General features: G+C 32.2%; 3 protein-coding genes and 1 non-coding gene across 13 annotated transcripts; 1 reads left to right on the plus strand and 3 right to left on the minus strand.

Moving 5' to 3' along the window:
• Positions 1-1,536: 1,536 nt before the first annotated feature.
• LOC110602230 (pectinesterase) lies at positions 1,537-3,429 on the minus strand. The gene is made up of 2 exons (XM_021739691.2): positions 2,496-3,429; positions 1,537-2,417 (listed from the first exon to the last, which is right to left on the minus strand). Exons 1-2 carry the CDS (start codon positions 3,367-3,369, stop codon positions 1,726-1,728), a joined length of 1,566 nt encoding a protein of 521 aa, XP_021595383.1. The 5' UTR covers positions 3,370-3,429; the 3' UTR covers positions 1,537-1,725.
• Positions 3,430-4,636: 1,207 nt separating this feature from the next.
• On the plus strand, positions 4,637-10,636 carry LOC110602232. 10 transcript variants are annotated; one of them, XR_002485933.2, is made up of 5 exons: positions 4,637-4,915; positions 5,632-5,722; positions 5,803-5,964; positions 7,537-7,788; positions 10,371-10,636. XR_002485933.2 is itself a non-coding variant. In XM_021739694.2 (4 exons), the coding sequence occupies exons 1-4, from the start codon at positions 4,827-4,829 to the stop codon at positions 7,561-7,563; spliced, it is 369 nt and encodes a 122-aa protein (XP_021595386.1). In that variant the 5' UTR covers positions 4,637-4,826; the 3' UTR covers positions 7,564-7,848. The 10 variants fall into 10 exon arrangements, 5 of the variants coding, with proteins under 5 accessions (XP_021595386.1, XP_021595388.1, XP_043807424.1 ...); XR_006348828.1 differs by lacking the exon at positions 10,371-10,636 and having other exon boundaries at positions 4,637-5,290; positions 7,537-7,848; XR_006348829.1 differs by lacking the exon at positions 10,371-10,636 and having other exon boundaries at positions 4,637-4,950; positions 7,537-7,848.
• On the minus strand, positions 4,722-4,795 carry TRNAV-AAC. The gene has a single exon. It is a non-coding gene; the product is annotated as a tRNA-Val (tRNA).
• Positions 10,637-13,976: 3,340 nt separating the features above from the next.
• Positions 13,977-14,998, minus strand: LOC110602231 (21 kDa protein). Its single transcript, XM_021739692.2, has one exon. It carries the CDS (start codon positions 14,929-14,931, stop codon positions 14,293-14,295), a length of 639 nt encoding a protein of 212 aa, XP_021595384.1. The 5' UTR covers positions 14,932-14,998; the 3' UTR covers positions 13,977-14,292.
• Positions 14,999-19,729: the final 4,731 nt, after the last annotated feature.

Here is a 19,729-nt window from a genome sequence, read left to right on the forward strand (position 1 = left end):
CACCTTTCGTCCTCTCTTCCATCCGCCAATGCCCACTTGTAATTTTTGATATTTGACCTCTTGAATAATTAGATCAAAATAATAACTTATTCAATATTTAAACTTAAAATCCATGAAGTAGCAAATTAAAAGATAAACTAATAAATTAATTGCATTTAATAAAAAAAAGTTATAACATTTAAAATTGCATATATACAGGGTACTTTGCTCATTAATTTAGATAATGCACATTACAAAAAAAAAGTTTAAATTTTTTATTTTTTCTAAGAATTATAATTCTACTTATAGGCCTTAGGTGAAGAGAAAAATTTTCACTTTCTTCCTGTTTCTCCCTTCTTGACCCTCTCTTCTTCTTTTTTACATACATTTACAGTGATAAAATCCTCATAATTTCACTATTTTCTAATTTTATTTTCATCTCCTCCTAGCTCTTTTGACAAACCTCAATAATGCAAATTCCTCTAATTTCTCCTTATGAGAGAGCAATGCCCATTTTCTACACAATCATAAACCCATAACACGAAAAGGCGAGTGGAGATATATCACAAGAAGGGCCCTTTACATATCCCAATTTTTTTGGGAAATTTGGAACATGGACTAATTTTCATTAAGATGATGGACATCATTGTGAGAAAGAAAAGTGAGAGATTGTTATTATTATCATTTTTTTATTGAATCGCAATCTCCAAGTAATTTATATATATCCTTAACTATTGAATCAAATTAGGATAAACCATTATTATATTAGATATACAAATAACTATTATTATTTATAAATTCGATGGATGATATATTAAAATTTTTAAATTGTTGATGAAGAAAGAAAAAAAAAAAGAATGTGACTAAAAAAATATGTAGAATTAATTTTCTAACTATTAATTATGGATAGGATAAATACATAATTAATAGTTAGAAAACTAATACTCAATTTTACTTTCAAAAGTCTCTTTAAAAACTATATATGAAATAGATTCTCCCTCTTCTTTTTCCTTTGTCAAATTTTTTACTTTTCTTTTATCATTATGGGGTGGTTGTCAGGCTGGTTTTCGGTTCAAAGTTCAAACTATCCACCTATAATACAAATGGCGTTTTCTAAAAGCTGGGGAAAAAAATCACCTAATCAAGTTAAAATCAATAAAAATAAAAAATTAAATTTTATACATGGGTTCTATTATAACTTATAATTTTAAAAATTGATTATTAATCAAATCAGAAATTTGAAATGTTCATTTATAATTTATTGTACATATATAAATATTGTTAATAAACTAATATTTCTATATATTTTGAAAATTTTAATTAATTATTATAAATTTATTATTAAAGTATTTAATATTTAAATAATTAATTTGAAAAATAAAATGAGATTGAATATTATAAATCAAACTTTATTTATTAAAAAAATATCAAACTGATAAAAACTTCATGTTGATATTCTATTTTTAAAATCGAAAAGCCTTAACCATAGTCTCTATATATCTTTATTCTTTGCTTTTTGGATGTACACGCAGACATAACTAAGTTTAGACATTTTAATTAATGACTAATTAAGTATATATCTATATATATATATGATCAATAATTTTACGTACTTTCATGGTAGCTTTATACAAATCTACGTGAAGAACTATCACAAACTTAACAATTTATTTCACCCACTTGAGGTCACTATCGAGTCACACTTATCTTAGCCTCTACCTTTTTTTTTCTTCCTTCAAGACTCGCTTATAAACCTGAATCAAATGGCACTCCGGCGGCTGAAATCCAAGAATCTCCTGCCAAAAAGTTCCCCACGGTGAACTTTGCAGCTTCCATTGCCTTTGTTATTACATGATATCCAGCCCACTTGACTCTTCCTCTGGTACTTGCTCCACTCCCAGTATTCATATACTCACCATAATAAACAGTACTCAAACCAAAGTTCCCGTTCCAAGCTAACCAACCTGCAGGATCAATAAGCCCGTCTAGATTACTCTTCATGAACAAAGTTCTTGAATATTTCTTCCATGGCCGTCCCAGAAAAGTTTTGAACGTTCCCTGTACTGGTCTCAGATCAGAAGCTGCCATCACACGTGAGTTATGGATGACTATTCCTGTGTTCTCATTAGGGTCTTTTCTTGCCTGGGCTGTGACAGTGTTCTGTTGGCTGCTCATTGGTTTTCTAACGAATATGTTACAGTTCTGTAGAACCACAATGGCGTCACCAAAAATGAAGTCTATGGTTCCATATATGTCGCAGTTTCGGTAGAATTGTCGTTGAGAGTGTACATATAGGGTGTCTTGATAACCCTTGAAGCTGCAACTGTAGAAGACTGAGAAATCGGAGCTGGAACGGAGGGCCACTGCTTGATGTTTTTGTGGTCCGGCTGTGTTCTCGAATGTCATGTCCCTTGCTATAAAGCCCTTGCCGGAGACGGCTGGAAGATCACAAGAAAAGAATTATTAGTTAAGTTTATAAATGAGAACTAAAGAAAGAAAAGAAATTTAAACAATACCAAAAGTCGCAGAACGAAAAGTTGTGGAGCCTTCTTGAGCATTCTTGTTGCCTGTAACAATGGTAGCACCAATCCCATCTCCAATAAACATTAAATTCTTCATTGATTTCTTAATCTCCACATTCTCTTTATAAACACCTTTTTTCACGTATATTACAAATCTCTTAGTTCCACTTCTTCGCTTAACCGATGCAGCAACAGCCTCTGATATGGTCTTGTAATTACCAGACCCATCTTGAGCTACTATAATATGAGCTGCAGGTGCACCCCTGGATAACTGGAGAAGTCTCCTGTCGCTAGAGGAAACCCACGAAGGGAATCCACCGGTAAGCAATCTCCGGCCGCCAACTTGTTTGGTGTTATATGCCATAGCCTTATTTATGGCAAGTGAATTGCTAAGCAACTTTGACAAGTTACTCATAATCATATAAGGCAAAGACTCTAAATGAGAGGACATATTAAAATCAAGAAACCCATTTTGGCAAGTTTGTTGGTTAGCGATTGCTGCACTTAGCCATGTTTGAGAGTCTAATGGATTTTTAGAGTTCATTGAACGAGCAAGATGGTCTATAGTATCCTCATATAGCTCCAAACAATCAGCCCACGCCAACTTGGCTTTGTGATCAAATGAACTCAAGTTCATAGCTGAGATCATTTGGTGAGCTTGGTTGGCATGGTTCATAGTCACCAGAAGGGAGTGATCACGAAACACGAAGGGAGTTTGATGTTGGGTTTGTAAAGGAAGACTCTGGCCAATGAAATCGTTGCATACTTGAACGAAAGGTGTCTCGCTACACGAAGGCAGACCATGAACGAACCATAACGAATAAAAAAGGACACAAGCATTAAAAATGGCTAGAAAAGCTTTATCCATATGGAGAAATTAAAAGAAAAGCAGACAGATAGAGAATGAGATTTGTATAATGATCAAAGAGTGGCTAGACAAGGGTTGTATATATAGGCCACAGGTTGCCTTGATATACTCATGGCACACAAAGCCGTTGGTGTAAGCACAAGACACTTCAGTTATTTTCTAATCTTCTTCTTTTTCTTTTTTTTTTTTTTCAAAGAAGAGGCTGATTTAAATTTAAAATCTTATTGAAATTAAAAAATATTTCCTACTATTTTTTTTCTATATGTTCTTTTAATGGTTTTTTGTTTTTCAAATAAGCTATGTTTTATGATTGTAATATTTCATTAAGTACTTTATTTTTTGATTTACCCTTCAATAAAGAGTATTTCTAAATATTAATTAGACTCATTATATTTATATAGATATTTTAATTGAATGACAATATAGTTTTTACTCTATTCTTATTACAATTTAATTTATTCATATGTAAAAATTTTAACAGATAAATTAAAAAAAAAAAAACAGAAAGAGTATATTTAATGATATTGCCAAGTTGAACTTCTGTTTTACTTTTTTGGAGCTGGAAGAAGAATCCTCTAGATTGTTGAGTGAGACTAAATGTAAAGAAAGAAGAGGAGATGGTTGTTTTTGAACGTCACCAAGGCACTGGCATTTTCATGGGATTTGATTAAATTCAGAATTAAACAATGGGAAGACCATGCAGTGATTAGAATCATACACTTGGCTCTACTTTATCCATCCTTCAAATCATTAATTACTGAAATAATTATCTTTCCCTTAATATTACTTCCCAAAAAGCTAGCAAAATCACAAGAGTTAAAATAGCATATTTTCTTCTACTTTTAATTGATTTCCATTTGGAATTAACAAATTAATTTTTCTATTTTGCATGGTGATGAATCTGCATGTTGAAAAGTCTGAAAATCACATGTAATAGATAGTGCATTTATTGGGAGTAGATGAAACTTTGAAAAAAAAAATAATTAGTGAAAAATTCAGCCATAGATGCATACATAAAATTAGAAAACAGAGCTTTCAAAATTGCCGAAAGGAAATAACTCGTGAGTCATTATAGTTTAGATTAGGCAATTCACTATGATTAGATTTTTATTTAGTTTTAGGTGTGGAAAAAGCTATGGCCGATAGCTTTGCTGTGGCTCTTTCTGCCAGATCATTTCTTCTACACGTGTAAGGTTATATCTGTCTACACCTATATCAATTACAAAAATAAAAAACTGTAAATATTTTGCTTTCTTCAAAACTTAATGGCCCTTCAAAAAGCATGAGGTAGCCTACAAAAGAAACGGACCTTAATGGGCTGTGGAATATAAAGTCCAACAAATATAAAAATATGGCGTCGCCCGGACTCGAACCGGAGACCTTCAGTGTGTTAGACTGACGTGATAACCAACTACACCACGACACCGTTGACGTTCCCCTTATAGGGGTGTTTTCCAATGGAGATTACAGACGAGCATGCAGTAGCTGTTTCGAGAATTGAGGAAGAGGAATGCGGTGAACGGTGTCGCTCAGTTGCGTTCAGAAGGTCCGATTCTCTGCTCTAGCTCAAGAATGTCTATGGTAAATATAGTGTGTTTGTCTTGTTTGGATACTGAGAAATTGAAAAGAGACACAAATAAAAGGTGAAAACCAGAAAAATTAAAGATGAAAAATCAAAACGCAAATCACACGCAATGCCTTCAATTGCCTCCCATCACTCTAAACACTTAAAGATCCGACCCCGGATAGGTTGAAAATATTCACCTCACTTTCAATTTTCTGTACTTCTATATGCTATTAGTTTCTGTGCGATCAATTTTAATTCTCTGCTAAGAACTTACTTTCTGAGCTGCTACCTCCTACTCTATGTATGGATTGAATGAGGCTCTGCATTTGTGCTTGCAGCAGTTTATCTTTATAGGTGAGATGCTGGTAGATTATTGTTGTGCGTTTATAGATCGAATACCACTGAACAGTAGTGAATACTTGGATTTTATCATCAACAATACAAAACTATGAGACTGGTGGCTATAATTTTTGCATTCATATGAAACATTAAGATAGCCTAAATGATTCATTGAACTCAAACTTGGCAAACAGTTGCTCTTGTTTTGTTGGTAAATAGCATGAAAATGAGTTGTAATTATTTAGATTTCAAATTACATAAAAGGATCAACTGTTTCAATTGTATATTTTGTGAACACGATGGTTTTCTTAGTGCTAAATTGCTCACTGCCGTTCTTACCTTTGTTGTCCCAATAGGATCAATGTTATACTGAAGGACCCTGAAGCAGCACTACGGCCTTCAATTTTGTTTTGCTTCAATCCTGATTACATATTTTTATTCATCAATGTAAATCTCATTCATTCATTGTAAAAACATATTTAGAAATCAAATTAGAATGAGAATGTTATATGCCCTTGCGGTTGCAGATATTCAGAGAGTTTGCATTCTCTATTCACCTTGGAGGGTTATACTACTTAATATCTGCTGCAAGTAATATTGCTGTTCTGTGGTTTGTTCTCTCTGGTTGTGCAAGGTCTAATGGAGGTTTAGTGCTGGTAATTTCTTTTTGCAGACAATGCATTGCTTTTGTAAGTTTCTGTTTTCCTTTATGGACGAGTTTTTTTTTATAGTTCTTGCAAAAATTACATTCCATCTCCTGTGATGCATGGGACAAGATGCATCTTTAGTTGTTTTCTATTTCTATGCTAGTTGGCAGTAAAGGTTTTTATCATTGGAGCATTCCATTGTATATGTACTTCTCTTCTCTTTATTTCTTTTGAAGCATATAGCTACTACAATATTTTTCATGGACATAACCTGTATGAAATGAGGCCTTGGTGCAAATCCAAAATATCTGTGCTGTACAATTACATTCAGAGTCACTATTGGCATGTTCATCATGAACTTTGAATAATAGTTCCTTGTCTCATTATTTTCCTATGGCATAATAATAATTTAGTGTCTCTGTAGTATGCTAAAAATCAAATATGTTAGATTTTATCTTTCATTTTGACAACTGGAATGGCTTTAAATTTTCACTCCGAGTAGTTTTTCTTTAACCTCATCAGGATTTTGTTAATCCATAGTTCATGCCTTGCATGGTAGATAATCTTCTCATATAAAATGATTTTATCCATTATTGATCTCAACTTTCCATAGGTTTTGATATAATTAGAAATTTTGTAATTTATTTTATAATTAGTGCATGTTTTGAATTTGGTTCACTATCTTCATTCATATGTTTTGTCTCCAACAATTATTTTAATAATTATATATCTAATTTGACCTATGGATGAATATGCAAGCATATTTCATGCTTGTTTGAGTAATAGCAATGAGATTCCCTGCTATCATGCTCAAAATAGCTAGGGTTTCCTGGAGAAGATGTCATTTATTTGATGAGAAACAAAAAGGAAAATAAAAAATTCAAGTGGCTGAAGTTGAAGCAGCTATGTTTGAAATAACAAAAAGAAAAGCAATGACTGGAGTGGGAGAGTCAGAGTCGACATTTTATTATCTAAAATTTGTGGGTCTTTTGATACTAGGAAAAAATGTTTCTTGAAATATTTTCTGTTGAAACAATTGCCGAACTTTCTACTTGCATCCCCAATCTTTGGCAACTTTCTCCATTCTCCACTATGTGAGGTCACAACCTGAGATTTTTTCCTCATTGGGTGTTTGAGCTCATAATGGCCAAAGAGGCTGTTGATTCATTTTCTTCTCCAGATACAATTCTAGGTCCTAACATCACTGCCCAAAAGAGAAATTCTCCACTCAAGTGCTAGGTACAGACTCATGCATGTAAATTATACGACTCAACGTACAAAATGAAAACTTGGGAATGATTGTTTAATCAATCTTAACTGCCTTACTTCCAGTAATGAGAATATTAATTTTGCTTCTTGTTGAAGTCAATGTTTGAATTATCCATTTTTAAGTGTTGAATTATAGAGCTTCATTAATCAGTGTACTGCTTAGATTCTTGCCTACATCAGTGCATATATGAATATATGTATATGTGTTTGCATCCATGTTACATGCATACACTTGAATGTATTATCAATATGGAATTCAGTATAGTGATTTAATATGCATGTGTATTCTGTGTAATGTATTGGCTACCCAACAAATTTATCATGTTTTAACATATATTTTCAAAGAAATCCATGTGTTGCAGAAAATCATAATCTAAGGCAAAGAAACAGATGATTGAAGGGGACGATTATCCTGTGCTCCAAAATGAACATGATTTATTCCACAAACCAGAATGCTTTCATGCCTTTATCATTCTATGCACTTTGCACCTGGCATTCAGGGCATCCACTGCATTTGTCGTCATGCATTTGCAGGTTAGCCTTGTTAAGTGGCAGCATGTTTCTCAACATGCTGAGCTAAAATTATGTGATTTCAAGGTAATGAACTTTTATCATTTTGGGTTTTTTTTCAAAACAATTTTCTATTGATTGATCCTATATCCAGATCTTGTGAAGATAAAATGTAGTTGGCAAGTGATATGTTTGTCAAACTTTTAAGGTAAAATTTCCCAAGTTTGACGTAAAACAAATGCATGAGCTCCCTATATTAGCATACTAATATAAATGCATAAGCACCCTATATTTCGTCAAACTTGTTCTCATTAGTCTGCTGATACAGGGAGCTTATGCATTTTTGTGTTAAAGCTGGGGCCTGGGGGATTACGAGTAAATTAGTTTAGTAAATTCAGTTTGTTCACTCGTTAATAAACTCTTGGTGGCAAATTAGAGGCCTATAGTCTAAAGTTTCATTCACTTAACTTTTTGATATTGGAGTAATGAAATGGTAATTAAGCTTTATATAAAAGCTATTGATGACATTCTCAATTGAAAATTAAATTTTTTTTTTTTTAAAAAAATACAACTGTTGATGTTGCAATACGGTCTATCTTCGGTCGGTTCGGTATAAAATCGAATCGAATAAATTGAAATTTTATTATTTGTGAAATTGAATTGAATCAATTTTATGCAGAAATCAAATCAAATCGATCTGATTCGATTCGATTCGGTTTGATTTAATAGGTTGGACTTTTTAATAGGTTTTTTTTATTTTTTATATATTATTTTTAGTATTTTAAAATTTAATTGAAATATTTCAATTTTTATTATGATCTAACTTTTTTATATTATCAAAATAATATATTATTATCACTAATTGGTTCATTTCGATTTTTTTAATTTTTTCTGATCAAATTAAATCAAATTGAAATAACCAAAACTTTTGAAATTAAAAACTAAATTAAAATGAAAAAAAGTTTGAATTGAATTTTTATAAAAAACTGAATTAAATTTTAAAATTAATTCAGTTTCATCAGTTTTTTTGATTTGAATCAAATATTGCTGGCTCTATTGGCAACTACCTTAATTATACCAAGTAGGATAAGTCTTATTCAAAGATTGAAAATAATCTCATTAACAAAGACACCAGTGGACAAGAAATCTAATTAAAGAAAGAAAAGAAACTGCATATATTATAGGATTGGTTAGTACTTTCTATGCTCCTGTACAAATCTCCTGGAGTTGGTGAAAAACTCAGCTCCGACAAGTAAGCCTCTTGGAGATAATCTGCATAGATGTCTGGTGAGCATCCTCTACGTTGTACAGAAAATTACTCATCTCTAATAGAATCTTCAAAGCAGCAAGATAACGAGAACTGATTTATTGGTTAATCTAGGATAATCCAATTCAAATTGACAGGTTATTGTACTCTGCAGTGTACTCCTTATGGTCCTAAGTGTATTTCAAGCTTGCTTTGTCGTGGACATTGCTCTTCAACTCTCTTCCACCACTGAAGTGCAGGACCTTCAATTTAAGTTTACAAATAGTACCATTCAATTTTCTGCTGTGGGCTTCCAATTGAAGTATATCCAAACTGGCTTTTCAGTCAAAATAATACTTTGCATGTTACTTTCCATGAAAATCTGCTTCAGCTTGATGACTCCACCATTCAAATCAAGGGCATGTAATAACTACTCTTCCAATCAGCTTCTTGCTGCTCGATTTGCAGGTCCAGTTTCATGAAAGGGTTCACGTCCTTGACTTCATCCTCAACCTCAAGATCTTCTTGAATCTAGAGGGAGTCACCTAGATTCTCCATTTAAGTCCCAAATCATTCTCCGTATCTCAGCCACTTTACTTGTTGGTTGGGGTTGATTTCCTTTGCCTCGACCTTCGTCACTGCCAACTGTAGTTTTCTAGCAAAGAATACTTGTAGAAATGCAGGATTTTTCAAGGCTAGGCCTCGCATGCACGACGAGAAATGCAGAAGAGTTTAAGCCTATTAAATCCTGATAATGGGGCTAAAACAGGGTTGGTTGTGATCGGAACAAATAAACTTCTGAATAAAAAAAAAGACATAATGTTTACCAGCAACCTTGTTTGTGCTTTAGGTAGGATAAATAACATTCTAACTTCAGAAACTAATCCCAATTAATAAATACTTAATAGACAAGAGTCTCTAATGGAGAAGGAAAATAAATTAAAATCAAATCCTAAACTGAATAGGACTTCGGATGCTCCTCATCATTTTGGTAGCCTTCCAAGAGTTATGAGAAAATGTATATTGCCACTACCCTCACTCATAAAGTTCTTAAGAATGGCTACATAACTTAAAACTGTGCTATTTGTTTCAAAGACTGCAAATTTAGATAACAAAATTATAATTTTCCAATTTGGAGGATCAAAAGAAAGTTGACCATTTAAAAGTTTGTTGAGATTAAAAACAAATATGTATGGTCCATTTGAAAGCTGATTTTGTTTTGTGACATTTTTTGAATTTGTGAATTAATATATGCATGTAGTTTATAATGGTTTGGGTGCCATTATGAGATCAACACATTTATCTGATTATTTTATTACCTGGAGTTTCCAACAGCTATACTCTTGCCTAAATTTCATCACCAAAAGACGAATTAAGTCTTATTTTTCATCTTATCGTGTTTTGGTGCTTTGATTATTTGCAGACTCCTCCATTATATTGGCTTGCACTATATGGCCATGTCTGGTGGTGCTAGTAAGAGATGCGGGTGCATGAAAACTTCAAATGCCTTGTCCTTTTGAGCAACATTAGAGCGATCTCTACTGATAAGATCTTAGCCATGAATTAACATTCACATACTATATTGTAGTCTTGTATTCCCAACACTCATCATGAATTTTAAAATTTTTGAATCAAAATTGATGTTGTCTTGTTTTCATTCGTGGGTATGATACGGGATATGAATATGCCAAATAAGAAAATATCAGGTTATTGATTGAGTGCAATTTCTCTAATAATTAAGTCAGTACATAATCTGAAAATCTCAGAACAAAAATTGTGAGGATAATCTGATGAAAATAATCTAACATATCTAGGTGCCGGACTAGGATTACATTTTGAAATACATTTTAATCCTATATTATAGAGTTTTGGTTCTTTAAGGACGTTTTATCCATGTTGGTTTTGTAGTCTTAGTTGTCGTAGGACTCTACTTGTATTTGACATTGCTCAAATCACGTGGTTAGAGATTATTGAGCCTATATATTTGAGTTTTGGCCAAGAGGCTGAAACTTTCAAGTTTTCAAGTCCATTGGGGCCAAAACCCTTACGTTTCAGCCTTGGAGCCCGAAACCGAGAGTTTCAGCTCCTTGGGAGCCGAAATCTTTGGTAAACTTGGATTCTCGAGTTAAATCGGTTTTGGATTTAGTTTTTTGAATATTGAATTGATCCTTGGGCCGACAAAAATATATCATGAAATAATACTGATCTAACTATTTTACAGCCAATTTCTGTTTTGTCTGAGGCCTATTTTACAGCTAATTATGAAGGCGTAACGTGGGTTTAATGTAAATAGTTATCAAACATATATAAAAATTCATACTATAATTTTCCCATCTCAAGTGCCAGCTTAATCATAAAACTAGCAATATAGACAGGCCAAGAATTAATGCGTTAATATTAGAGACAGCTATCATTTTCCAATCCTCTTTATATAAATCTGTCGACACTATAACGAGTGTGTTCCAAGGGCAACGAGTCTATTCCAACGGCAAAAGCCGCAACGGTAGGAAATGTTTGTCTGGGAGTTACTGCTTGGGGACCCAATTAGAAGCAATATAGAATAATTAAGATTGCATCTCGTGAACCCTAAGAAACCAGGTAATATATTATTAGGGCATCAAGTTTTCAGCCAGCCATGCAGAGTGACATGTGTCCTTTCTATTTTGTCCTCACAGTCACTCAACTCTTCCAAGTCTTTTCATTCACGGGCTGCTTCTCATTTCTCTGATGGAGATCCTCTGCATAAATCCAAAACTTGAAGCCGAAAAAATTGTTGAACCCAACACCATCTATTTAACCACGTGTGGCTGTGAAGTGTGATTGCTCTTCATGTTCACATGCATACCCTTTTCTTTATATGAATCAACTTCTCTTGTTTCTTTCAATATATTCGCCAGCCAAACACTTTATGATTTGTTTGTTTGTTTGTTTTGATTAGATTATAATAGGTAGAGGACAATACGTCCTTGTAAAAATTTCTAGGTATTCGCTTGCTGCGATCTCCATGAGAGATGCTTCTTTGTCAATGTGGACCATTTACTTTAAGCAAAATGGCAATTCTTGCCTAATTTATGTAATGGAAGCATAAAAACATGAGTTTTATTTATTTATTTATTTTTTGGATCTTATTATTATCAATGTCTTTAATCCATATTATTGAATTTAGAAAAATATTTTTTTCTAAAACTAATTTATAAGAGAAAACACTTTGTCTATAGCTATGAATTTTGAAAAATAATTGCATCGTTTAAAATAAATTATATGTAAAACCAATAAAGAATTCAATTCTCATCTAGTGATCACATTATCTTTTTTCTTGAATTTTATTTTTAAAATAAATTATTTGTTTCTTTAAAATGAATATTTCACTTAACATATTTTCATATATGAAAATTGAAAAAAAAATCAATTAAATTAAAAATTTGAAAATTTTTGAAAAAATGTAAAAGGAAAAACTACTCCCATATAAATAAAAAAATAAAGAAGTAAAACTCACGTATAAGTATTTTTCTTTTTCCTTTTTTTTCAACTGTTAACTTGTATGTTTGATTCAGTCAACAATTGAAGCAGCAAAAGCTAATCCCAACTTTTTAAAAATTTGATGTGGAATTTATGTTTATAAAAAAGTCCAATCTAATGGTCGAAAATTTTGAACCCAATTCTCAACCACTCAAACGCTTTAAGTATTGAAGGATAACACGTTGATAGTCTATGCATGCGACCTCTTTTGATTATTGGTTAGGTTATGGCTTTTTTAAAAATGTTCTATCGAAATTGATATGTTGGAGAATCATAGCTTTGTTTTGATATGTCACTAATCGTTTGGTAAACCTAATTCGATTTTTTATAAATTTCCAAATCTAAAAAAATATCAAAACATTTTCATATAACATTTGGGGGAAATTACTATTTTAGTTCTTAGTGTGTTATTGTTTACTATTCAATTTCGTTGCTTTAAGAAATACATTAATTATATAATTTAATTTTGCTAATAAAAAATTCCTTCCATATTTTATAAATTTAGCACGTGAAAATATAAAATTACCCTTATTATTCTTTGAAGCACTACTCGTTCATAAAAAAAAAAGGGAATTATCTTCCTTAATTTCTGAAAGACATATGCTTATGTAAAAATTTCTCTCCCCTTCGGCTTCAATTTTCTTCCATCATTAATGGCTAAATTTGCACGGAAGAGACTTATTATTGACAGAAAAAAAGTGCATAATTAATTTAATTTAATTTTTAATGAAGATTCTAATTTATTAATAATGATAATTTTAAAAGATTAAATAGTAATTATCCATGTAATTAATTATATGTAATGATGTTATTGATTTTACCATAACATAAAAAGTTTCTTTCAAAGTAAAGGTAATTGAAGGACCATCATCATGGAATAAAATGCCTATGCGAACCTACATGTTATTATCTATGATCTATTTATAGCTAGCTAGCCCAAAAAAATAATAAATTTATCCATTATATTATTCATAATACCAGACAATAATTGTCCTACTAGATAGGAATCTTCGCTTTTGATTTTACCTAAAAATTGAAATTAAGTGGAACTAAACCTTCTACGTTTCTTTTTTAAGAACGTGCAGAGATTTAAATTTTAATTTCAAATTTTATTTTAGTTTCTTTTAAATTTAGTTTTGATTTTAATTAAGCTATTTTAGTGTTAATTTCAAGTTTTTAACTAAAAATACATATGTAATTAAGAATTAAAAGTTTCTTTGACTTTTCAGTTGGCTTCTTTCTGTCATAATTAATCACAATATTCTTATTCAGTTAAAAAACATCACATTCTTATTCTCAGTGGTTACCATATGCTAGCCATTGACTTTTTTGAATGTTCGCAATATGCAGACTAATAATTCTCGGAACAAAATGGTTTTTTTTTTTTTTTTTTTACTTACCTCAAAAGCTTTATTCCAAACATAATATAGTATTTTATCAATTAATATTTTCATATAGAAACAATTAACATAAATTAATTTCAAAATAAATAAATAAATAAAAAAGGAGATTGTGAAAGTTAACTCTGAATTTCTACACATCAAGTTACTCTGAGTCTAACCATCTCATTAAACTCTGTTACAACTCGAGGGAAAAAGAAAAGAAAGCTTAATTCCCTCCATTTTCTTTCTTCTTTCAGTGAGGAAAAGAAGGAACTACCACACCAAACAGCAACTGCAAAATCGACTAGATATACATCACACGGACTAACTAAAACTCAATACCAAACATCTCTTTTTACTTCCTAACATGTATTACACTCACACGATACGACTGATCTTTAACTACCAATGGAAATCAAAATCACACTTATCAAGCTTAATTACTCAAGCTATTCCTTTCGCAGCGTAACTATTCACCAGAGCTAGCGCATTACTTGTAAACTTTTTCACGTCTGCCGCGCGCTCACACACTTCAGATTTCACCGGCCCTTCCGGAACATCCTCGAACCCGTCCGTACAAGTTTCTTCGTCCGTCAAAGCAGCGCTCATCCACGTTTGCACGTTGCTCATTTGGAACCTAAATGCCTCTGCCGAAGATCCTGCTGCTCCGAGCTGTCGCATCTGCTTAAGCGAGCCTCGGATCTCGTCTACAGCATCTCCAAAGTTGGAGAAGCAGTCGTGTAGAGCTGCGGCTGCGCGATGGTCGGAGCCGTAGTCAGCTTGGCGGGAGAGGTTAGAGACGTAGGCGGTCATGCGTCTGGCTCTCGAAAGGCTTACGCCTATGGCGACTCGAGCTAGACGGGCCGGATTTTGCTGGACAGCACTGGCATAACGGGAAAGGGAAGTGAAGCAGATTTCAGGATACAGTGTCGCGACGCAGCTTGAACGGATGTAATCCGTGCTGTTAGATTGCGAGGCGGGGCCGTGAGAAGCTACCGCCGCGAATGACTGGAGGTGGAGGAGTAAGGTGGCAAAGAGTAGAGAGAGTAGAAGAGGCCGTTGTGTTTGCAATTGCGTTTCCATTTTCACCGTGCTTTTGTTTTTTTCTCGAGTATGACCTGAGCGAGTTGCCCCTTTGGGATTGGCGTGTGAGGTTGATGCCTATATAAGGAGCAGCAAGTGTCCTGCGAAAATACGATTATGCCCAACATCTGTTCATTGAATTACATAATTACCACTATTAGAAGTGAAACTCGCAATTAAATGGAAAATGTACTTATTTTTTATTTAAAGGAATAAAATTTGTATACGATATTATTTTTTGATAATTTATTGTTTCTTCTTATTATCGTTGAAGTGACCAATAATCTTTTAGCTTTATTTAAGTTAATTGATTATAATAGCATTGCAATTAATTGATTAAACTTTTTTTTTTCTAAAAAGGAAAATTGTGAATGGAAGCTTTGTGAACTCCGACATGAGGAATATGGATGGGCCATTACAATTTCTCGTTGATATGGTAGAGATAACCAACACCAATAATTTTCTTTTTTTTTAAAAAAAAAACATAAATCATTTCGTTTTTCTTTTTCCCTCCCTTTTCTTGGTCTTGTGGGCTTTAAACAAATAATTAAAGGCTTGGCTTTATTAAAGGATTCCAATGTTGATGGTACCACGGACAATAATAAAATTAAATGCCTAATTAATTAAATAACACTTTCTAAGGGATCGAATCGTTCCCCTGATCCATATTCTTATTTCGAATCGCGAGTTTTAACTCATATTATATCAATTAAATTTATTTTAAGAAAAAAATCATGCTTTAAACCTTTAAAAAAGTTGGTAAGTTACTGAACTAATTAAATTAAGTATTTATTTTTAATAGTTATGTAGGCCAAGATGTAAGGCAAGAAATCAATTGATTAATTCGAAACTCGGTGTGGTTAGATTTGCGGATAACCGAATGCATAGCCCTTGTGGGAAAGCAAAAGGATTAAAAGAAAGAGTAGCAGTGGAAATTTGAGAGGCCATTTGACCATTTCCCATTAGCTTTTGAAAATGCGTGCGTCGTCTTGCCTGCAATACAATCAATAGCTTTCACAAGTCCGACCAAGCAATAACAACGAGCACCACGTCTAGCCACTACATGCATATGCACAAGCAGTAATCTACCGTTACACAGCTTATTGTCATGATTCAATTTTGATTGTTAATATTTGCATAATTTTTCAATATTTAGATTAAATAAATTAATTTTCTGAAATATATATATAGATAAGGACCATCAACCACGGTGGCTATCTGGCTGCTAGATTTGTAAAAATGAAAAAATATTATTAAAATCATGCAGGATCCGAAGAAACCTTGTTTGGCACCATAGGTGCCGAAAAGGTGAATAGTGCCACGGGAGCAGATTACTCTGTTCCCGTGGCTACAGCGTGGACACGTTTCGGCCTCATAGATGCCGAAAAGTGATTAAAGTGGGCTGTACGTGTATAGGAGGCACTCTTCGGCATAGTACCGAAGAGAAGTATGAATTTTGAAATTAAAAATACATATTATATTATTATTTATATTTTTAAAAAATAATAAAATAATTAATTAATATTAAAAATAATTAAATATAAAAATGAGAAGGTATATATATTTAATTTTATTTATATATAATTAATTTTTCATTTATTTATATAATTAAATTTTTTCATCTCCCAAACTTAGTATGTATTATATATACTTTTCATCTTTTAAATTTAATTAATTTTTTTAAACGTTATATTTTTTAAATTAAATACATATATTCTCTCATCTTTTATATTTAATTATTTTTTAATATTAATTAATTATTTTATAATTTTTTAAAAATATAAATAATAAAATAATATATATTTTTAATTTATTAATTTAAAAAATTACCCGTTGAACTAGCCAACGCTCGGTCCAATTATTTTTTTTATATATAATTAATTTTTCAATTTTTTTATATAATTAATTTTTTTTCATCTCTCAAATTTAATATGTATTATATATACTTTTCCATCTTTTAAATTTAATTATTTTTTTATAAATATTTTATTTTCTAAATTAAATATATATACCTTCTCATTTTTTATATTTAATTATTTTTAATATTAATTAATTATTTTATTATTTTTTAAAAATATAAATAATAATATAATATATATTTTTAATTTATTAATTTCAAAATTCATACTGCTCTTCGGTATAGTGCCGAAGAGTGCCTGCACGCATGCAACAGCCCAGTTTAATCACTCTTCGAACAAGGTTTCTTTGCCATCACGCCAAGCGAACAACCAGTGTTTGCCGCTATGACCGACGAACTTGTATGGTTGACACATAGGATCCGAAAATATTTTCGGATCCTGCATGATTTTAATAATATTTTTTCATTTTTACATGATTTGAAAAACAAGCGCGATTTGTAAGTGGGTAGATAGCATGGATGGCATTAATGGGGGCACTGGTAGGTGTGGCCGTAGGGCCTTTTTGTGGGCGGTTTTGGGTGGTTAAGTTAAGACGTTTGGGACCTTTCCCAACTATGACTAGTTTCTGAAGCGTGCGAGTGAAGTACTGCTTTTAGTTTTGGGTTTTAAGCCTTTTGACAGAATATGGGTTCCATTCGCTATCCTTCCCATTTTTCTGCTTTGACTACCAGTTCTTTAAGTTCTCGAATAGAGTCTGGTAAGTCTACTGTGCAAGTGAATATGCTTCTAGGGTTTAAAGATCAATGAAAGAAGCCCAAAAGCAGTGTGGAACTACCTTAAAGCAAATAAATGCAACTACTACAACAGACTTGTCTGTGTTGATTTTTATTCGGTGAAAAGAAAAAGAGAAAAAAAGGTTTCTGCGCAGATCATACTTTAGAAGTTATATCTTCTATTACTTTTTTTTTTTTTTTAAAAAAAAAGTAAGTAGCCGTGAAACTTTTTGACAGATAGTTCTTGTTTTTGAAGATTCAAGACCCGAAAAAACAAGTTTATTTGTCGTCCAAATATTTTACAAGTTCAATCTAAATAATTAATAGTACAATATATGATAAACAATTAATTGAAATTTTTTTTAATGATTTCACCTTTTTATAAGAATAAATACTACATAATTGTTGTTATTAATAAAATAGTATAATTTTTTTAGAATAAATAGATTCGCATCATGCAAATTTTCGTGAAACAATATTCTAAAAATTAGTAATATCTTCCACCACAAAAACTTTAAAACATTTTAGAACAATAGATTATCAATTACCACTACTAATGTCATGATCAAATTATTGCTATAACTACTGTAATTGTCGTTGTTATCATCATCACTCAACTATATATTATTGTGCCACTATAACTATCTAAGAACTATTATTATCGCTACTATCACTTAGCCGCTGTCACCATCACCACCACTGTCCTGGTATTACTATCTCTACCATTGTCACCATTTGGTCATCATTAGCATCACCACCATTGCCGTCACCCCTTCTGTCCTGCTATTACTATCTCTACCATTGTTACCATTTGGTTATCATTAGCATCACCACCATCGTCACTAGAACAGTTGCATAACAACTACTATTACCGCTATCCATAGTTAATACTATCGCCATTAATTATTAATACTACTAATCAATCATTATAATAATTATCACTATTTATTTTTTTATAAAAATAAATTAAATATTAAAACAAAAACTATCATTATAGTATATTACTTGAATTTTTATTTAGCGACTAAATATAGTTTATATTGCATTGCATCATGCGAAACGTAGCCTATCTATATGATGTCGAAAGTTGCTTCACAATGATAGATACCAAAATAGAATATGAACGTTGAAGGTACTAGAGTAGGCAGTAGAGAGCAAGCAATGACTACACATGGGATGATTTGACTTTCTCTACTTCACACATGAAGAAATAAGTGAGAAAACAAAACCCCAATCATATGTTTTAGGTGGTAGCTCATGATAAAGGGAAAAATTCTTTGGTTCAACGAAATAATTTGAAAAAAACATGAGAAAGTAGAATCACGGACTCATCGCCGCAATTCCCTCCCAGGGGGCCTGTTTTTGATTTCTATGCATGGAGAGAGGATTAGGGAAACATAATCTTCAATTAAAAGGAAAAGCTGATGTTATTGATGTAGAATCTTGTGGCTGAGATTAAGTTTTTAATGAAAGGGAAACCAACAAGGACAGCATTTCACCATCAAAGGATTTAGTCATAAAAATATAGATAACGTATGTTTTTCTTCATCATTTTCCCCACAGACAAACATCATTGTCATAATAAGGAAAAGAGAGAAGCAGGCGAATTCGACTCCGTGAATGAGGGCAAATGTCCCATTTTCACGTCAATCTCTTTTGAATACGATATTCCATTTTTCTTAATTTAATTTCCTCCTTTTAATCTTAACTTGACATTAGCTATCACAGGTCTAATGGGTCCCATAATCTGGTGATGGACGAGGCCACCATTTGCGTCCATGGGAATGGACCTAATCTTAAGCCCGCAGCTGCAAATTCTGCAGCCCTTGTGGGTGAGATGAGCTTTACGTCGGCCTTATCTAACGAGTGATTAGCCCAATAAAAATATTCCATTCCCAACTTGGATTTCAAGATGAAGCAACTCCAAGAAATGGAGCTGTACTCGTTGAAAAATACCCTAATAATTTGCAGAGATTTCAAGCGTAATTATAAACTCGTATAGGAAATATAAAATTATACCGAAGGGAAGTTGATTCCAAGGAAACACAAGGCTCAATAAATTGGCATGCCCGATGATGGTCTTGAGTAGAACAGCATCTATCTGTTGAATCCAACGATTTTTTTTCTGAATTTATGCAGCTCAGCCTTCATGCTCTCCATTGTTCA

The sequence above is a fragment of the Manihot esculenta genome, chromosome 15, assembly GCF_001659605.2.
Source record: "Manihot esculenta cultivar AM560-2 chromosome 15, M.esculenta_v8, whole genome shotgun sequence".
Taxonomy (NCBI): Eukaryota; Viridiplantae; Streptophyta; class Magnoliopsida; order Malpighiales; family Euphorbiaceae; genus Manihot; species Manihot esculenta.

Bases quoted from the DNA above. Each gene is read 5' to 3' on its own strand.
- LOC110602230 (XM_021739691.2), bottom strand. From the start codon at position 3,369: ATGGATAAAGCTTTTCTAGCCATTTTTAATGCTTGTGTCCTTTTTTAT. The intron at 2,418-2,495 runs GTATTGTTTAAA...GTGATCTTCCAG, and splicing joins TTTTCGTTCTGCGACTTTTG to CCGTCTCCGGCAAGGGCTTT.
- LOC110602232 (XM_021739693.2), top strand. From the start codon at position 4,827: ATGGAGATTACAGACGAGCATGCAGTAGCTGTTTCGAGAATTGAGGAA. The intron at 4,916-5,631 runs GTCCGATTCTCT...TTGTCCCAATAG, and splicing joins CGCTCAGTTGCGTTCAGAAG to GATCAATGTTATACTGAAGG. The intron at 5,723-5,802 runs GTAAATCTCATT...TTGCGGTTGCAG, and splicing joins ACATATTTTTATTCATCAAT to ATATTCAGAGAGTTTGCATT.
- LOC110602231 (XM_021739692.2), bottom strand. From the start codon at position 14,931: ATGGAAACGCAATTGCAAACACAACGGCCTCTTCTACTCTCTCTACTC.